This window comes from Styela clava, chromosome 9 (assembly GCF_964204865.1).
Source record: "Styela clava chromosome 9, kaStyClav1.hap1.2, whole genome shotgun sequence".
NCBI lineage: Eukaryota > Metazoa > Chordata > Ascidiacea > Stolidobranchia > Styelidae > Styela > Styela clava.
The window spans coordinates 20,596,360-20,616,437 of record NC_135258.1 but is presented as its reverse complement, the minus strand read 5'-3'; the positions used below and the strand labels follow the sequence as shown (position 1 = coordinate 20,616,437).

Sequence of the window (20,078 nt, the reverse complement as noted above, 5' to 3'; positions counted from 1 at the left end):
ATCATTGAATTATCTGATCTATATTTGAATTTCCGAAACACAACTGAAAACTAACGAATGGAGTTCTAAAACGCGAAAACGAGATAATGTTTACGACCACGCCTGAAAATCTGTCTGAGCGGATGCGAAAAGGAAGCATTGTTACGTCACTTTTTGCATCTTGCTGATTGGCCAATGTCACGTGGCCAAGTAAACAAATAGGTCGATGCTCGGGGAAAGGTCAAAAATATTAATATGGCGTGAAAAATAAGACTCCTGATTTTCTTTTTTGTTTTATTCTATAAATTCATTAAAGCGGATGCGAGTACGAGTTTTGAATTAATATATCCTGCTATTACATATGGAAGCTTTTGTGCAAAGAATACAGCGTTTTACAGCGATTTATATGAAGGGAAATAAAAGAATTTAGTGAGGCAAATGGAGGCCCGATGTTTTGTTATGTCATGATGAACGCTTCGGAAAAGATAAAAAAAAAACGTATCGAAAGTCTAAATATAAGAATAAAAAATTACGCTCGCTTATTTTCTATTTAGTGACATTTTTTTTGCATTGTAATTGCGTATATGTCGTGCAACAGCAGAGCCTCCACAATTTGATCAAAAACTAGATAATGACCCGGAACATAGGATTGCGACAACATAATAATTAAAAAAGGATAAATAGTCCATTTTATGTCCAAAAATGCACGCAATTTATTCGGACATCCGTTCAATAACAAAGGACCAGCATGGAACTCATAACAAGAGTTTTATACGAAAATAAGTTTGACGACGTGCAGTAATATTGAAAATCGGTAATCATTACGAACTTTTGATTTTATATCGTTTCCACGTAAATTAAAGTATTGCCACATATATCCTGTCCAATTTTCTCTATTCCGAGGCGATGTCATGTCATGATGGCGTTACCAGTTAACGAAAGCAGTTTTTTTTTATAATAAAAAAGGTATTGGGTCCAATATTTGTGTCGATTAATTAAAGAATAGGACATCGGGTTTCGTATGTTCAAACCTAAATTGAAGTTTTGGCAACTCTCATAAAATTCTTGAAATTTTAAAAAGTCGGTAAAACAAAAAGTGCGATAAGACATATGGGTGTGAAAGATGTGGATAAAGACCGTGACGCTGTCAATTTTCTTTCCTGCTGAACCTTATCATTTCAGAATCCTTACCATTTCCATTTTTTTTTATAATAGTCCTTATTTTGTACCGCGCGCCGCTTGCAGTATCATACCATCATAAAACACATACAACTCAAAGCAACACTCACTTTTGAACACAAATCAATCAGTCAATTTATTTTACTAATAAAGTTACACAAGCTACTTCGCATAGACATGGATACAATCGAATTGCCATCCGCCACCCAGATCACGGAACAGAGTATGTTCGCAACTAATTTTGATTTTGCTCATAAATCAACTCCGATGACAATCATTTGATCATATTTTGCATTATTTCAAACCATGGCTGTGAATTTGAAACAAAAAGTCATTCAAAAAACAGGCCGACTGAATTAAAGTTAACAAGATTGACTCAAGCGGTGCTCCCGAAGTATTCGTACCGAGATGGCGTACAACCTGAACATAGTATGTTCACCAGGTTAGGGTTGTTCAGGTTGTGCGTCATCTTTGTACAAATACTTCCGGAGAGCCCTCAAGCTCCACAATGAATTTGGTGAATGCAAGCTTCGTTTCTGCTGAAAGTTTTGGTTTAACATGACATTTTTCAGTTTAAGTTCAGATTAGAATTTGAGGTTGAATATATTTCAACTCCGCTAACCTCCAAGAATTCGAAAATTCCAATCTATGGGAGATTATACAAATATGCAAAATAATGTCAAATTCTAGACTTCACATTACAACAACAGATAATGTTTTCAACCTTTTTACATATAAGCGGAATAGATAAAGGCATTGAAAAAAACAAAAAATGTATACATTAAATTGCAGGCATTTCGTTAAAATATTGCTTGATATATTATGTGTAATATGGGAAGAGTCAATTTAGATCCCTTAAGAGTATATGAGGCTTCATTTAAAAAAATTTGGGGGGGGGGGGAAATAAGTTAGCAAAATTAGGAATTTACATGCAAGTCTTTATAATGTTGATAAGAATATACTAGATTACAATCGCAATTAAGTTGACAAGCTTGAAAATATTGGATTATTATTAACAGATTATATTGAAGATGATTAAAAAACAAAGTGAAAGGTAGATATAAATTGAGAAAGTTTTTCCACAACGCTAAATATTTCAATTTAATGAGTTTATTTAATATCTTCATTTACGGGACTGGCAACAATGACATTTCTAAACATATATGCAACAGTAATAGAAAGTTGTGATAACTAACAAGGATACTTAGTTAAACCAAATTAACAATAGTGGAATTATTGATTCGAGTGCTCAATACAGATTTATTGTAATATATACTAGGAAATTCAGAAACTTCAAAAAGTGCTCACCAGTAACGAATATGTTCGATAATAATATACAAATTTTGCTTCATAAATCAGGAGATAAAATATGAAAAAATTGGAGAAAAGGTCAGGTCAGTGGATATATTTTTGGAACAACTATAAATGTTTTGTTTGTTAAGTGCAAATGTTTAATAAAAAATGTGCAAAAATTACAGTAACTTGAAGAAATCGATGTGGAAGAATAAAAAAATTATAATGATGAAAGAATAAGCAGGTGGAAGATTTTTGAGATTGAAGGATGGAAGTACATAAATGTATTCAGAATAAAACCACATTGCCAGTCTAGTCAATCAACAAAATAGGCAATGTCATTTGAATTTCTCAACCAAATTGAATAATATGTAATATTCACTGTATCTGTGCCAATATTTATCTAAAAATAGTTGAAAAAGTTTATACTATATAGACGGTAACCATATACTGCAAGTCAAAACACATAATATCCTATAAGAGGAGTTGTTGCATGTCCGAGTATTTCTGATTGAATCAGTTAAACGCCCTGCAATTACTTATTCTAAAATTGATCGGTTCTCGTTGCTTGATTGGAAGATTCAAAAAATCATGACACTGCTATACGTAGTGGTAATTCTGAAACTTTGGAAGTTGAAGATGTATTATCACCTTCAGCTGAACAAGAAAGTAAAGAAAGTAATCAATATACAACCACATGAATCTATACTAAGAAATTTATTAAGATTATCTAAATGGGAGTATCCATCTTATATTAAGATAGCTAGAATGGAGAAAATGCTGATACAAATATACAAATTTCCTACAAATAAGTTTGGTGTTGTAATCAAATCTACCAGAATTTTTTTTTTTGAATTATCTACTATACATATTATAATAGGAAGGCCTTAATATTCAATTCAAATTAAAAAAAAATCACTGATAATAAAGATTTTGCTCCTTCACGTCTATATATACAATACCTTTAGAAAAGCCTTTCTTGGAATCGTCAAAATTTTCTGTTTTCTTCTCATCAACTGCATTATTGTTGTTTTCATTTCTCTTCTCTTTCTTATTCAAATTAGAAATCTCATTTTCCTTTGAATTTTTCTCATCAATGATAGATTGTTTCCTTGCACTTCTTGCTCTCATCTTCACCAAATAATTTTGAAAAAGAGAAACCTAGAAAAGAAAAATGGACATTAGAAAATCAGCAGATGAGAATCATTAGTTTTATGCCTACAAATATGGACATATCAGATGAATCTGTTTTCTGTCATAGGTAGGAGTCAATGAACAAAAAAGTACAGAAATGGTGATTTCTTTCAATCAAAAATCAAGACTCATTTGAAAATTGACGAGGTTAAAATTCATTTGGCGCAGTGGCCTAGTGGGTGAAAGAGTTGAACTTAACTATAATGGAATCGCAGTGTAAGATTACAGGCTCAATACCATGCCTACCATCTCATCAAAGGTGTAATAAATCAAACTAATATATATTGTACTTGAAAAACAAAATAGCTACTTAAATATCAGTGGCTGCTTGACCAGTGCAGAAGAAAGGCGTATAAAGGCGTTCAAAAAAAAAAATGTCTCTCAATAATCAGGCAGACAATTCTCCATTATCCTGTTCAACACCATTGTTCTAATTCTTATTTAAAATATGAGAGTTAAAGCTACAATAACTTATTGAAATATCGAAGTGGTATATATGTGGTGACGACGACATATGCAGGGAGGATATCTTCAGCTAGCATTATGACAACATGGTTTTCCATTTTAATGCTAAATTGCTCCCAAATAGAAGATGATAAATACTTACCAATTGTTCTTGCTTTTTACTCTGTTCAAGAATTTCAGGATTTTCAGTGTCATCGTCAATATAAAACTGAGTCAATGCGGAAGTAACTCTTCTAATAACGGAAGCTTCTAATTCATACGAAAGAGGTGGAAGACTAAGTAGGCAGCTTATTACACATTGCATTGTTGAAGAAATAGACTAGAATAAAATATACTACATATAAATTTATACCTGAATTTTCAAATAAGTACCGTAATTTTAACTCATCTAGTGTATCAATCTAACTCTATTTTCAGGATAAAACCCTATCACTGCGGTTGGCGCATTGCCATGCAGTATTGCTTTTGCACTTCTGATTACCCTGTAAGAGTTCGCAAGTTCAAATCCTGCGGTGGGTAAATTGGACTCTTTGCTGCAGTAGGGTGGTTCACACAAAAGCTGCTCGGCAACATCTTTCTCCACCGTCAAGTCCATGCATTTGAAACAAACAACTGGTTAGCTAATCCCATATCCAACATAGACTAGTAACTGGACAAAAAGCAATGATACGAGATGTGAATCATTCTGAGAATATGCTTGAACAAGAGCAAAATAAGTAAGTAGTTTTGAAACCCGAATTTTCAGAAGAAAGTTTATAAATATCAATCAAGAATTATTTGGGCAGGCATTGTAATATCTTTAGCCAAATTGATGGAAATAGGAAAAATTTAAATATAATAATGAAGATTATATTATGGTTTCATCTCATCTAAACATGATTAGGAAATATATTAAAATATACTATACCTTTCCCAAACTTTTCAAAGCTTTCTCAAATAATATGGGGTCAGGACATTCTGTGGCCGAAGATATTTTGTTGTGACTTGGTCGAGATTCTTTAATTAAATACTCAATATTTGGAAGTGTCAAAACAGGTTCTGATAAATGTTCGATCCATGACCACATTAAACAAGCAAGAAGATGTGCATCGACCTCTTGTTCAACACCTGACCATGCTCCTTCTCTGGTGTTCAGTTCAACTTGTTTTGTGTAAACCTACGTAATAAAGTATTGTTGATGTTACAGCTGAATTGTTTGTTCAACTCACCGATGCTGTGATCAGGATTCAAACCTGGTTTTGTCACAGCCTGTTGTAAGCTAAAATTGAAAATTGAAAAGTCGATGCCACAATTTTTGTCAATTAGACTTCCGTAGTTGGAGCCAAAGATGTCTCAAAGTTTGGAGTCAAAATTGGGTATAAATAAAGTGACAGCATCAAAACAGGGGAATTTTTATATTATTGATAATGGCTAAAGAAGTTGTTGGACTAGAAGATTTGAACATTTCGATGGTGAACATATTACATGAAAGCAACATTTCCAAACATTGGAAAAATATTGGGATATTTACTTTCTCCAAAGGAGATTTTTCTCCCTAATTTATTTAGGATCAAGATGTAGTCTTAAAGAGCACTAAAGAAATTTGTCATTTGAGTTTGCAGGAAGATTCATTTAACTGCTAGTTAAAACCAGTCAAGATTGATTCATAGACTGAAGCACACTCTATTTACTGAAATTCGAAATAATTAAAACTAGAGAAAGGTGCCCAAAAGGATGCGAATATTCAAATATCTGAATTTCCATGCTCACTAATGAATTTTGCAATATTAAACTTGTATGATTGTCAATGGTAGGTAAACAAAAAACATTAAAAAGACAATTCACCTTTTCCCAAAGCCATTCATTGTCAGTTAGTTTATATGCGAGTGCCATTGCCACTGTAATTGGATCCTTGATTCTTCTTTTTGACGCAGAACCAGTCGGAGTTCGAACATCATCACTACTACTGCTTTTACTACCAGGAGAAAGAGAAAGAAAAATATCATTGGTCATCTCGGCCGTCATAAGGAAAAGGTCATCATGCGCTATTTTTTCATAGTTCCTCAAATCACAAAGACTTTGAGTCAGTGTTAAATTCCTTAAAGGTGGTTGCTTCTGTGCTCCATTTTGTTTTGCTGACATTCTTTTCAGAAAACTTGCTGATTTTGGTCGTTTTTTGCTTGTTGGAGAACTTTTAGGCAATGGAAGTGTTAAATCACCAATTCCATCGTTATCATTAGATTTTATATCAACTGCATCTGTTAACTTTGGATCTTCCGAATCATCCTGATCTTTCTTCATGGATGTTTCTTCCTTATCAGTAGCCCTTTCATCAGCCAAAAACTCTTTGCTGTGATCAACTCTAAAATATAAAAACTTTTTTGATCGTTGTTTATACAACACATTCATGTCTTCCACTGGGATTGGCCATGGGACTTGGACACAAATCTTTAACCTGCAGCACCTTTATCAATTCTAACACTTTGATCACTAGGCCACCCAGCACGCCTCTTGTCTACAGAAAGACTTACGAATGGATAATTTATGTTACTGATATATGTTAAGTTAACATCTGTTCATTCTAATAGATTTATAAATAAAATAATTTCACCTGCTCATTAGAGGTGTACTGCGGCTACACAACTCTTCATTGCTATTATTCAGCAAACTATCATTTTTCGTATCAATATTGCATTCATCCCCAGCTGAAATGGAAAAAGTACAAAATTAATGAAAATTAGAAAATGACATGCCTTAGGAATAGGATGAGTGAGTTCGATTTTGAACTGAAAACACTTCATCTTTGAAAATACTACTTTCCTTCTAAAAATATTTTCTAACCAATATCGTGAAACTTACAACAACAGAAAAGCTTTGTACCAAATCATTAATAAATAATAAAAAAATTGACAAAAGACTTAGTGAAGAGATGAAACAACTATTTATCTTTGTATCAAAGTTACATATAAAAGGCCTGCAATAGGATTAAACCAAAAACTTGCCATTTTTGCCAATTTGTTCAGTCCAGCTGATTTTTGATGATGTTGATTGGGAGAGAAACTTATCAGGTTTAGAATCTTCTTTCTATATGAAAATTGTAAAAGAAACAAACTCAAAAACTACTTCTGACTTAGTACGTTCAAAACATAACGGCTTATAGAGTAATTGTAGCAAACATGAAATTATTATTATAGGAGCACGAAATCTAAACAACCGCTCATACAAGTGATGACCTAGTCGTCATACATATCGTGTGATATCAGTGGCTGCTTGTAAATGCCTTGTTCAAAGCAAAAAGCATGAGTATGCGTCATAATATGAAGCAAAACAGCCATACTTCACTCTCAGATTCTGATAAAAAATGTCCGTCATCATCTTTCATTTCAACGATTTCCAATTCTTGATCTAACAATTCCTCATCAAAGACCTCCTGTTTATCTTCTACAATCGATTCGTCTGACAATGGAACAACATATCAGATTTAATTTTATTGAAAAACTTATTATACTGCAAGAAGTGCGATTGTCAGGACAGTCAGGTAATTCAATTATGCTTCAAAAATGGTATCAAGGAAAATGTGGTTAAAAACCATTGCTTACAAATAACATTGATACAATTTGCATTGATTTAGAGCCAATTATAGATTTGCAATATTCATCAAGCGGGGTATGTGAGCCCTTGAGACCTTCAACATTATTATTGATCAAATTGATTAGTGTTGTAAAGTTTGTAATTTAGAAAGTTACCAACCAGTTATGTCAACATTATTATCATCTGGTTTATCTTCTTCATTATTTCCATTGACCTGGTTTTCTTCGTTATTTTGTTCAGACTTCGCATCATCATTGATTCCACCTACAAAAATAAATATGTGAGTTGCCATTGGGAACTTAACATCGGTACGATGATTACTAGCTTTTTCTAAAATATTGGAAATAAATATATGATTGGATAAATAAATATAATATTAGATTGAATTTATTACTGGATCTGTTCAAAACCTTCAGACAGAAAAAATACCCTTTTCAGTGGGTGTGACCAACCTCCAACAATAACACTATTCATAAACACAAAGCAAATGCCAAAATACTGACATATTGTAGTTCCTTTATAGGATTAATATTTTCAATGGTGGTTTTTATATTCATATTCATTCATTCATAACAACTAATGTTATTTTTTGTTATGGTAACAATGCCCATGCCTATACAGTCATTGAATTAAAATTGATCGAAAAGAGTGTAATTGGTGGTCAGTTGACCGTGCAAGAAGTTTGAATAGTTTAGATCACGATAGGATGTTTTAAAATTTTGACAGCTATTTCATAATCACTCTAGTATTGCTTCCCAGTAAGTCTTGTAGGGTACGTGGAATACACAATCGATTGACTGTCTGAAGCACGAGGCAATTTCAGTAATTCAATTTCAATCCAATTTTTTGTGTTCACAAATTAAATTACTATTGACCAAAACAAAATCAGTCGATGGCTACATGTTTTCCAATGTATAAGTATAATGAAAAAAAAAATATAAGTTTAAATAAAAAACACGAATTAGTTGAAAAATGAAACAGGCGAAAAACTATCGGTTTATAGACATTGTGCTAAAAATCTAAAATATGCAACACTAAATAGAGTAAAAGCAATGTCACGTCACATAACAATGAACAAAAAAGAAATATGTGCCTTTTCGAGGACTCTTATATTGTAAGTTGAAAATTTATATAAAAGCCTGAGAAAAATCCTCATAATTACCTTGGTATGCACTACAATATAGATTCATCAAATAGTAACGAATTAATAAAAGCCAAGCCACATAAATTTACTTGAAAATTTCAGAATTTTGTGCCTCCAAATAGAGTGTGATATATTCAATCCTTAGAACGGACGGCAATACAACTTTCATTTTTATAAGCTATTTGATTGAAAATGTGGATTAAAACCTGATAATAAATTTACTACAAGAAGAAGATATACCTAAGTAATAAGTTCTGGAACCAACCTTCCAATTTATCTGCTTTCTCTTCTGCAAAAAATGATAACATCTTTCCTTTACCACTTCCAACACGACCTATTGATGGCATTCCAGTCGGTAATATTCTTTGAGATTGACCAGCTGGAGTTCGCACATTTTGAATTGTTACTTTATCACCTGCTGCGATTTGAACATCTTTATTTGGTAGCGTTGGTGGTTTACCCCTGGGAGATATCTGAGGCTCATGAATCGAAAGTGTTGGGGATGGAAGATTTGTTTTTGTCGGTATAACGTCATCATCTTGAGAACAAGTAATCTCTTTAGGCAGTTCTTTTTCAACCACCTGCACAGTATCCTCTGAATTTGATCTCAAAGTAAATAGAGGAGGTTGTTTTTGTAAAGTCACTGATGGGGTCACAATTTGATTATTATTGTTAATATTTGCATCCGTACTCTGTGGCTGGGCAACATTGGTTGCTGTTGAGAGTAGTCCAGTGCGGGAACCTTGCTTTACTAACACAACCTGAGGTTCACCAGGAACTTTATTATTATTATCCCCACTGTGATCATTGGAAGTAGTAGAAGGAAGAAATTGGGGTGCAGATACAGTAGCAACTAGAATTGGTGCATTAGACTTATTGTTGGAATTGAAATTTTGTTCCGGCTTTATAGCATCTATATCACATGTAACAGGGCTCTCAGGACGGCTATGTGATTTCGAATCAACAGAACTTGACTTGGATTTTGCACTGTCATTTCGACGACTGAATCGAGGAGAAAGTAACGCATTCATTTTCTGTGAACAATAAAAAAAAATATTATACAAAGAATGATAATGGGTTTTAATGAATCATACAACCAAAATTATTACTTTGGTTTCAGAGTTTGGTTTCATAGAATTCGACAAATGCAAAAATTATAAATTCTGAGGTTCATATTTTGCTTAAGCTTTGGTTGAATGATTGGAAGATTGAGAATATGAAATTATAAAAGCCTGCTTGGCAAGCAAGATTGTCTAGTTTTGAATAAAGATTTTTTTTTTATATCAACAATTTCATTTCAGCTGAATAGACATTCTGATATATCTCTGACTAGCATTTGCAATAATAACCAATTCATCATCCATATTATTAAACATAGTTCAACACGAGTATTTAATTTCAGGTACTTCAGTCCTCCTTGAAAGATATTTCACATACTTCAAAAACATCTAATTATGGTCAAAAATATTAATCAGAAAACTTAATCAATTATGAGAGTTTTACAAGTACTTACAATACAGCTGTATTACCAACACTAAAATTATTTTGGTTAAAAATTCATCTAATCTGGTAAAACTGAAACTGACAAAATATGACAAGATTCTAATTTCTAACTATTAATATATACAATCAAAAATATTGAACAAATAAAAGCCAGTCAAATAATGACAAGATTCATTGAACAATGCAGGCCTTCATGGTCTATCTTTCCCAAGTGTTTCATATAACACGATTAAGATTCTTTCTTCATTCAACAATTTTTTAGAACGTTAACACTTGGCAACAAATATCTATTTTAGCATCTCATATCATATCAAGTAAAAAAAGTTCAGGGCTTACAGCCATCATTTTGAATTCCATTTCTCCCATTATGAATATAAAGTGCTGATAGTAATATACACCAGGGTGGTCCAAGGTTGTCGGCTTCGCGGGCCACACTAATATTTTTGTATTGTTCGTGGGCCACAATGGTGCCAAGAATAGGTAAACAGTGCAATACAAAACAACCACTTTTATTGTCCAAACATATTAATCAATAGGCTATATGTCAATTTTCAAGCTAAAACATGCAAAAAACACTAAAAAACTCACTAAAACGTGCAAAATCCTTACTATATCTACATTTAGTGTAAGATTTTAAACTCATAACGGAGTAAGTTACATAAGGAGAAATGCCATTTTAAATTGTCTGTTTGAATTGGTCAGCTTTCTTTGTGAACTCATGATTACAAAATAACTTACAAATAACTGCAAATTGATTGAATACTGAATTTTACCAAATTTGAGATCCAGGACTAAAATCCATTACTAAATTTTCTGACATATAGGCAGCATTTTTTGTAATCCTGTTTAGGCTGGTTGCAAAAACACCCGGCAGGAATTATATTGTTCGGCCATTACCTTAATATCTAGTTATCAAGCATAACCAACCTAGACTAATAGATTCCTCATTCAATTTTAATTTTCAATGAAGCCTATTTTGTTAGCATATATTCCCGACAAAATATAGACAGCCAGTTAACAATTTAGACTAGCCAAGCACTTTCATTATTCAACTTAGCTAGTCGCCTCAGCTAGCCATAACACTATTCAGTGACCTTAGTCATGTAACAACCTGTCAAAAGATTTTTCTGGTTAGTTTTATGACGAAACAGCACCAAATGCGTTTAATTTGTTTACCCTCGCGCAAATACGACACAGGCCACAGATAATGAACCGGCGGTCCACATGTGGCCCGCGGGCCTGGGTTTGGACCACCCTGATATAGACAATGTACTGACCTGAGAATCCCCAGGATTCAGATTCATCTCGTTGCCATCAAGATGTTCATTAACAAATGCACCAGGTAACGTTTCTTTGAGTGTCTCAATTGTGTTACTTCTAAAGTGATGTTTGTAAAGGAAACATATTTTGAATGATTCAATATTTAAAATTTAACGAGCAAAAATTAAGTTAGAGCTGAGCGAAAAGTTGGATTTTGATAATACATTTTATTCAATCGTTTCAATCAGCTATGATGAAGAGCAACAGATCTTCAGTATAGTTTTTCATTTTCAGATTTTTATGTTATCGATTATTCTTATTATCTCGGAACAGTTTGAATTGACTACATTGAGTGATGAGCAAAAACTTAAACTAAGCCAAAAATAAAAAATAATATTAGAAATATAATTCAAATATTTGTCACATATCTGACATACAAAATATATATATTCCTAAATATTGCTGAAAATTCGAAAAAAACTACAATTTCAAACTAAAAAAACATTTTTTATCATTGCACAATAAATTATTATACAGATGACCGAAATTATTTGGTTAGTTAAGAATGAATACCTGCGTAACTTTCTACTTTTCTTTCCACCTCTTGGTCTTGGACCTGTATTCGAACGAGTTCTCATGTCATACAAACTTGTATCATCAGACGTTGTTGCAATTTCAATCAGTCTTTGACAAACCAAACTAACAATCTTCGGAGTGTATCGTAATTCGCGAGATTCGAAGCCATGTAACAAATGGCGTTGTCGATGTAGAAATTGTGTCAAATTTAAACGTTCTGCATGTGGTACTACCTAGGAAATGTTTTTTAGTATAATAAAAAAGTAATTTATAATAAATTCAAGGGAACATCGAAAAATCATTATAAGTATCGTAATACATGAGGTGAACAATCTCGATGCCATATATAAATAGAAACCACCTTCACCAAACATTGAGCTTTATTTATGACTTTTGATCTGTTGTACAAACATTATTGACATTCACAAACAGTAAGAGAAGCGATAGTTTATCTCTTCAGAAATTATTGTTATTATTTAAACAATAAAATTATCCTTGTGTGCAGTAAAACATATTATTCTAACAAATTCCAAATACTGTATATTACATCATAAAAGCACTTATCTCAGTGGTTGTGTATGTTATTTTTAACAAATATTGAATAAATTTGATTTCAAAGCAACATGGATGACCACTTCTTTTGGCTACATATACATTATATATAAGTGGTTTCAAAGAGAATTTCAAAATAACCTATATGAAAACATTTTGAGAATATTGGATAAACCCAAATTTATACGATTTCGTTAAACTTAACTTGGATTATTGAAATGTCATATATCAACTTTCTTCATAAACTTAACATAAAATCAGCGGGTATCAAATAGTATACATGCTTCAAAATATTCGGTACCATACAAGATTATTAAAAAATGAAATAATTTTGAAACAAACATTTCTCAAAATAATATTCAGTAATTCAAATATTTGTGACAAACATAAACCACTTACTTGAGGGAATACTATTCTCAGTGGTTTCAAAAATTGTGCGAATTCTTGAATACATGCAATTTGTCCACGAGTTTGTATAGAATTGGGTCTTCTTTTCCTTACAGTATTTATTGCAAAAGATGCATCCATGCGATGGGCATACACCAGGTAACATGCAATAAGCACACCTGATGACATTTGTGTTAATTGCATTAGTAAAGGAGTAGCACACTCAAATGATATCAATTGTATGTATTATTTCTTCTTTACCAATTTTTATTAATCAATATGCCATAATACTTGTAAGCATTATTTGCAATACATCATTTTTAACATATTTTTTGAATGTGCAATATTAAATAACTCACCTTATGCATAAATTCATTATTAGTAAGAAAAAATTGATTTATCCAATTATCTGCAGATCTCTATGTGGATGACACCCATGACATCATTTTTTATTAAATCATCAACTTCAAAATTACCAACAATGATATGTTTTACAAAAAATAATATACACCTTCAAACAATGTACAATACAGTGGTCCTCTTATACTAGTAATTACAAAAATCCTCAGGGACAAGTGTAATAACATCACAATAGATGTCACAAATTATCACTCATTTTATTGACTTAAGTTCCAATTTTCTCCCAGTGGGGAAAACAACCCGCAGTTTGAGCACGATTAGAGCGTTAGACTTGCTAACTATATGTAGACATCACAAATAACACATCTCAGAGAGTTCTACAAACTAGAGAGATTCCGGCCTCAACATCTATCTTATACCGTAAGTAGAAGTCAGATATTAAGTCTGAATACTAATCCGATAAAGTAAAATATCTTATTATTTCACCAAATCACCAATAATTACCTGTTCTACCCAGTCCAGCATGACAGTGTACTGCAACTTTTCCTTCGGTTAAGGCAAATGCCATAACTTTTACCATATCTAATATTGTTTCCAAAGACGTAACTCCATAATCTTTCCATCCAAAGTTGTAGAAAAATACTGGAAACAATTTTTTGTTATTAGCATAGAATACAAAACAGTATCATATTTGGTATTAAACAATCCACAACTAACTGGCCATAACAAAAAGACTATCTAATGTCTGCAAGACAGATTCAGATATTTTATTTCCCTTGTACATGAAATATTGTACCGACACAAGTAATCAAAAAAAATAGTAACCAAAAGATCAATTGAAACAAAGAGACATACAATATTTCTGTAATTGACGCGGGCCGCGAAAGACCACCAGAGCCAACGTGTCAGTGGCACCGTGTTTGCTGAGGATGGATCATACATGGGTCAAACTGAGTAATCTGTGGTGTATGAGGTGTAGTATTCGTATTTCTGAGCTCACATGCAACGGCACAACCAATGAAAATATCTTACTATCATTTTCCATGAATATCTGCGGGTCGTAAGTGAATTGACTTTCCTTATGTAATGGAGGTCCACAACTTGCATGTTCACCAGGACGTTGAAGGTTAATTATAGAAGATATGTCACTTCTGTACATAAACATAGGATAAGGAATAAGTGATAATATTCAAATAAAAAGCAACTCATATTGATACCATACCAAACAATGCGGATACGAGTGTGGTGCAATTTTAAAAGTGTACTATATTTTTAATCTTATTAATTTGTTGACATTTATAGTACTATAATTAGGGGGGTACAATTGGCATTCATTTTTCTAATGGGAACAAGAGACAAAATATGATATTAACATGATTGATTCAAAATGAAATAAAACCTAAAACCTCTACATAACTGAAGCATCGTTATTGTATTTTTCATTATTATGCTGAGAAGCTGTTTTTTTTTTAATTTAACACATGCAAATCGATTGTTTCAATCAATGGGCTGGTCAGCACAGAATATCTTGTGAAAGATTTATGCTCGTATTAAAGAGTACAAATATTAGTTTAACTGTTGTATTTATATCGGTCCCAAGAAATATGTGCTCAAGGAAGCAAACTGCAAATAGGAAACTGAGTACTAAACGTGAGCAATTATTTAACAAGTAATTATACACTTCTGAATTATCTAAGAAAAGTAGTTAACTCAAATAGGACAGACAAGCTCATTGTTTGACAAATCGAGCGAATAAAAGATTGAACAATAAGAAAACATTGTCTTTATAGTTTCAACAGTTAAATCAATACATGGTTCATGAGCGCAGACTTGATTTTGTATTGTGTTGTTTCTTAAATATTAAAATGATTTTTAATAATTAAACTAATGTACTATCCTATTTAAATCATACATGGATATACAGGGCGATCCAAAATACGGAATACAAATCATTTGGAACATATTCAAAGTGTTAAAGTGGTAAATAAATTTTCTTCATTTCCATGGAAGAAATAAAAATAACTTATGGGTTCTGTATTTTGGAAGTCACCCTGTATATAATCAGATTCAGAACATATCTTTTTTCCAAATTGGAGATATCATTCATCATATATATGATTCATATAATTCAACAAATGGCATAGAACCAAAAGAAGATTAATGTATTACAAGGAGAAGAATGGTAATTTTCTTGTACTTCAAAATCAATAGATGAGTAAGTAAGTAGGTGGCATGTGGTGATGTAACTGGCATATAAAAACAACTCTTTTACATTTAAAATACTTACTCCTTGAATTGCTTGATGAGATCATACTTCTTTATGACCTCTGTTGATGGCCGAGACATTGCAACAACCTCATCTAATACCCTGTGAATATATAATTAATATTAAGAAATTAAAAATGAATCACAAGACTATTAGATATGAATACCTTGATTATTAATATGTAATGATAATTTAATCATTTGATAATCACGAAAACAAGACATGTCATATTGAGTAATAGCATGGGGGTGGTAATATTATAGTTCTTCAATATTATGTAGATTTATACTTCACTCCTACACATTCATTTTTTATATTTATTGAAAATTTCAAAAATAGCTAAAATGGATGACTATGCTCTCATCTCATCCCATGCTATCCTTAAATTATTGAGTAGATCATTGAACATTTGTTCAGTGTTACTAATCAACATTTTGTTTGTTATCTCTTTGCTCAAAGACCGAAAGTTAGAGGCCTGATTCTGTACACAAAATACATATTAATCTAATGCAAATGCAACAAGTAAATAATGGAACAAAATCTTTTCTCCCTTTTGTTGATCACTAAAACAAATCCAAAAAAGTTTTAAAATTACGAAAGGTTTGATATATATAATGAAGGGTCTCAAAACAAAGGGTAAATGTTGAAAATTTAAAATACTTCAAATGAAAATATTACAAAAAAAGGAATCTTTAAGCTGGTATGTAATCACGTTATGAAGCAGTAGTCACCAAAAGTAATTCAATGAAAAGTTACAAGAGTTCAAAAATCATAAATCTAAATTTTCCTCATTTTTTCAAAACAGCTTTTTGAAGTTTCTACTGTAAGGAAAATATACTTCAATATCTCTCAAAAATCATAAATATATTTTTGTGAGTTTGAGCAAAAAATTTAAAGCTTGGCCGTTACCATGATGAGAAGACTCCTTTAATCACTTGATCTTCATCAGACCATCTTGATGGGTTTTCCCATTTACAATTTCTTCCTCCACATGCCATCGAACATTGCATTGGTCCAGGAATGACATGGCGAATCTTCTCACCAAACTTAGTATATTTTGCTTCTGGCATCACTGAAAATAATGATAGTGTTTGTAAGCATGCCATACCATACAAAGTTATTAATAATTTCTTCTTAAGATTGACCTTCGCAAGCAAAGTTGCACTCGTATAAAATTTTGAAAGCATGAATTTGGCTCTGGAATCTACTATTTTATGATCGTTAGACCAGTTTATTCTGCTACTGATCAATTCTTTACATCTCAATCGAGTATAAATTCAACTTTATTCAAGTTAGAGTATGAATGATAGATATTGCGGTCATTAGAATATATTATTTCATCAAACCATTTTCACCGCGGTTAGAAACATGATAACACCGATTAATTAGAAACCTCATAACCCAACAAAGGTACAAGGCTGTTTAGTATAACGTGAAACTGAGACTGTGAAACTGGGGAAAATTTACACCAGATTCTGAACTCCCAATCTATTTAAAAATTGACTCCCTGGCTCCAGATCGTTAAAAAATATATTGCACTGAGAGAGTGTCGAGTTTATCACTTTTTTTTTTCAGTTCTCAAAGAAAAGTCCAATAGTTGGCTATTTGATTATCCATCATTTATTTGCTTGTTGTCAGCTTTTATACTGTTAACTTTGTTGTTTTTGAAACAAATTTTGTCAAAGTTCAGTGGTTAGGTTAAGTGCTGAGGAGAGTTAGATTGGGTGATCTATCTCAATCATCGCTTCTTTATTTTTTCAATATCAATTTTCATCTATATGCTGTATTGATACATCTCTTGCTCCAAACAAGGATCTACACAAGCAGTCACTAGGCTACTAGGTAAGAAGTTGTTATAGTTAAGAAGATCATGAGTCTTTCCAGCAATGCTGACACAATATATAACACCCTAGATGAGGTTGCGGCCATGAGATTTGAACCATAGACTTTGACCCATGATGCTGTATTAATTAAGTCCAATTATGTTATTCCAATTATTGACTCCAATATTAAATATTAATTAGTGGGTTATATTAGTCAATATTAAAAAGTGGGTAAAACAACCTAGTTTCTCATTGAAACACTCTGGATTTAATTGTAATCAACCTATCTCAGCACTTTGAAACTCATTGGATTTTTAGTACTTTTATAATTTTCTGGGTAGAGCCTGGAAAAAGTTTTCTATCTCTGACAATTTTACCATACTCAAATAACGCTGTTCCCTATTTAAGATTAAGGATATTAATATAGATGAATTACAGATGTTGCATCAAGTTGTAACTGTACAAATGATCTCAATTCAGTAATTAGTTCAACCAATCGATTGTTTTTCCTATTTAACTAGACTGACTGGAAGAAAATTTTCAATTAATTTCATTTCAATAACACATTTAATTACTTGAGATAGTTTATACTGATATGGATCTACAGCTGTATAAAACCCTGGAAAAACCATTTACTGATTTGACCTTTCTCAGAATCTTGTAATAAAAAAAGTGTTTAAAACTGTAAAATGACTACTTGAACCAAATACAAAATTTATGCACTTATACAGATCTAGCTTTCAGCGATTCAGTACTTATTGTACCATTATATAAAAATTATTTTTAAAAAGACTATGAATATCTCTCACCTTCAGACATTTTTTCAGTTCTGTAGTTGTCTAGTTCAGTCAGTCAGTCTCCCTCCTATTGCTATATTCGTTTTCTATTTGTAGAATCATTTCTGGCGAATGAATCCTAATCTATTTACATACTGACATACCATTTACAACAAATAATTCAGTTTTCTGAATGCTGGAATGATACGTCTAGACGTCTGCATGCATAAAATTTAATAATCCAATGGCTCACACTGAAAATATTAAAATCTATAAGACCAAACTCGATTCAGCAATTATAAACTCCACGAGAAAACAACATTTCGAAAAATTATGCATAAGCAGGGCTCACACCAATAAAGTTGCAGAGCTGTGAAGATCAAATCATTTGTTCCGCTGCCAACTTTTCGGTCGATTTATTGAACGCGCGCCTCTCAGATTACTAGTCAAGTGTGTTTTTTTATTAGGATGATAAAAAAGGCTACGATATAAACGAAACTTACACGAAGGTACTTTCGAATTCAATGTATAGATTTATATTGCATTCATTCCCAACAACGAATGAATCACTACCATTGCGGTTTAATTTCTACAATTAAAAAGGGGGATTTCCCAATTTTATCGGATGTCGATTGCTGCATGCTGTTGGCAACAGCAACCACGCATGATTGCGAATCGTACCTGCATGCAATGTGACATTTTTCCAAATGTTGCTACTATTAAAAGTAGACTAAGACCGTATATCTCGCAAAAATACGAGTAGCTCCAAATCAATTGTATAACATCGCGTGATCTCGGTGATGTTTTTGAACAAAGAGATACGACGGGGATTTTCTCTGATATCAAAAATACAAAGCACCCATATGATGTCGACGATTAAGCGTGTTTTTATTAAACATTATATTTGTAATCAAGATCGTGCGTTTTTATGAACTCAAAGACGGATAACTCCATTTTTTTGTGCTTTTCAAAACTTGAACTTTGTATTCTAATTCGAAGAAATATAAATATCTGAATGTTTTTCTACTAAGCTTTAGCTTTTAGGCCAGTATTTTCCTAGCATTTTTGCCATACATAGTACATACAGATACTTTGAGTCACGAAACTTTGCTATTCTTTGAGTCGTACAAATCCGACTACAATCGAGCGCGCTTAGTACAGTCTCAAGCGTGTCATTCCGAAAAAGCGCTAAGACAATGTTGAAAAGACTTGCCTTGAATGCAACGTGAAACTAGATAAAGACAGTAATTCAATCCAACGACAGTAATTGACATCCAATTGCACCAGCAGAGCAATACACAGCTCAAGGTGCAAAACATCACGAAGCCTAATAGGGCAAGTTGAGAGTCCTAGGAATTATTAACCCTTTCGTTAGTTTTGTTGTTCCTCAACAACAAATACATTTGTTGTGATTGGTTTGCCCACATACCCACTAACCCAGGGTGGTCCAAGGCAGTATGTTCCCCAGCTTTTCATTTTAGAAGAGGGGGGGGGGGTGTTTTCAAATTTAAGGGGTGCAACTTTGGAGCGTTTGGGAGTCGTTTAATTGCAGAAAGCTATGTAACTAATGATGAATTGGATCATCATAAATTCCAATAAATCATGTGGTATTTGTGTCTCCCGAAAATGGTGCAATTTTAAAATGATGGAAAAAAGTATACAAAAACAACAAATTTCAATATTATATATGACAATAATCTGGAGACTGAAAAAATAGAATTACACCGATAGCTAGAATTATTGCTGAAATC

At 32.4% G+C, this 20,078-nt stretch overlaps 1 protein-coding gene across 1 annotated transcript; it reads right to left on the bottom strand.

Moving 5' to 3' along the window:
• Window positions 1–1,268: 1,268 nt before the first annotated feature.
• LOC120339411 (uncharacterized) lies at window positions 1,269–18,895 on the bottom strand. The gene is made up of 18 exons (XM_078116048.1): window positions 18,361–18,895; window positions 16,638–16,800; window positions 15,750–15,830; window positions 14,495–14,613; window positions 13,967–14,104; window positions 13,115–13,281; window positions 12,161–12,396; window positions 11,605–11,704; window positions 9,090–9,858; window positions 7,840–7,944; window positions 7,427–7,545; window positions 7,092–7,173; window positions 6,701–6,794; window positions 5,935–6,451; window positions 5,018–5,266; window positions 4,253–4,429; window positions 3,414–3,612; window positions 1,269–3,108 (listed from the first exon to the last, which is right to left on the bottom strand). Exons 1-18 carry the CDS (start codon window positions 18,368–18,370, stop codon window positions 3,041–3,043), a joined length of 3,393 nt encoding a protein of 1,130 aa, XP_077972174.1. The 5' UTR covers window positions 18,371–18,895; the 3' UTR covers window positions 1,269–3,040.
• Between the last annotated feature and the right edge of the window lie 1,183 nt (window positions 18,896–20,078).

What these genes read in the sequence shown, in the direction of transcription:
- LOC120339411 (XM_078116048.1), bottom strand. An exon ending in CTCATCAAGCAATTCAAGGA is followed by an intron (nt 14,614 to 15,749) that starts GTAAGTATTTTA and finishes GTTTATGTACAG; the next exon opens with AAGTGACATATCTTCTATAA. An exon ending in TATCAGAATCTGAGAGTGAA is followed by an intron (nt 7,174 to 7,426) that starts GTATGGCTGTTT and finishes ATTTTCATATAG; the next exon opens with AAAGAAGATTCTAAACCTGA.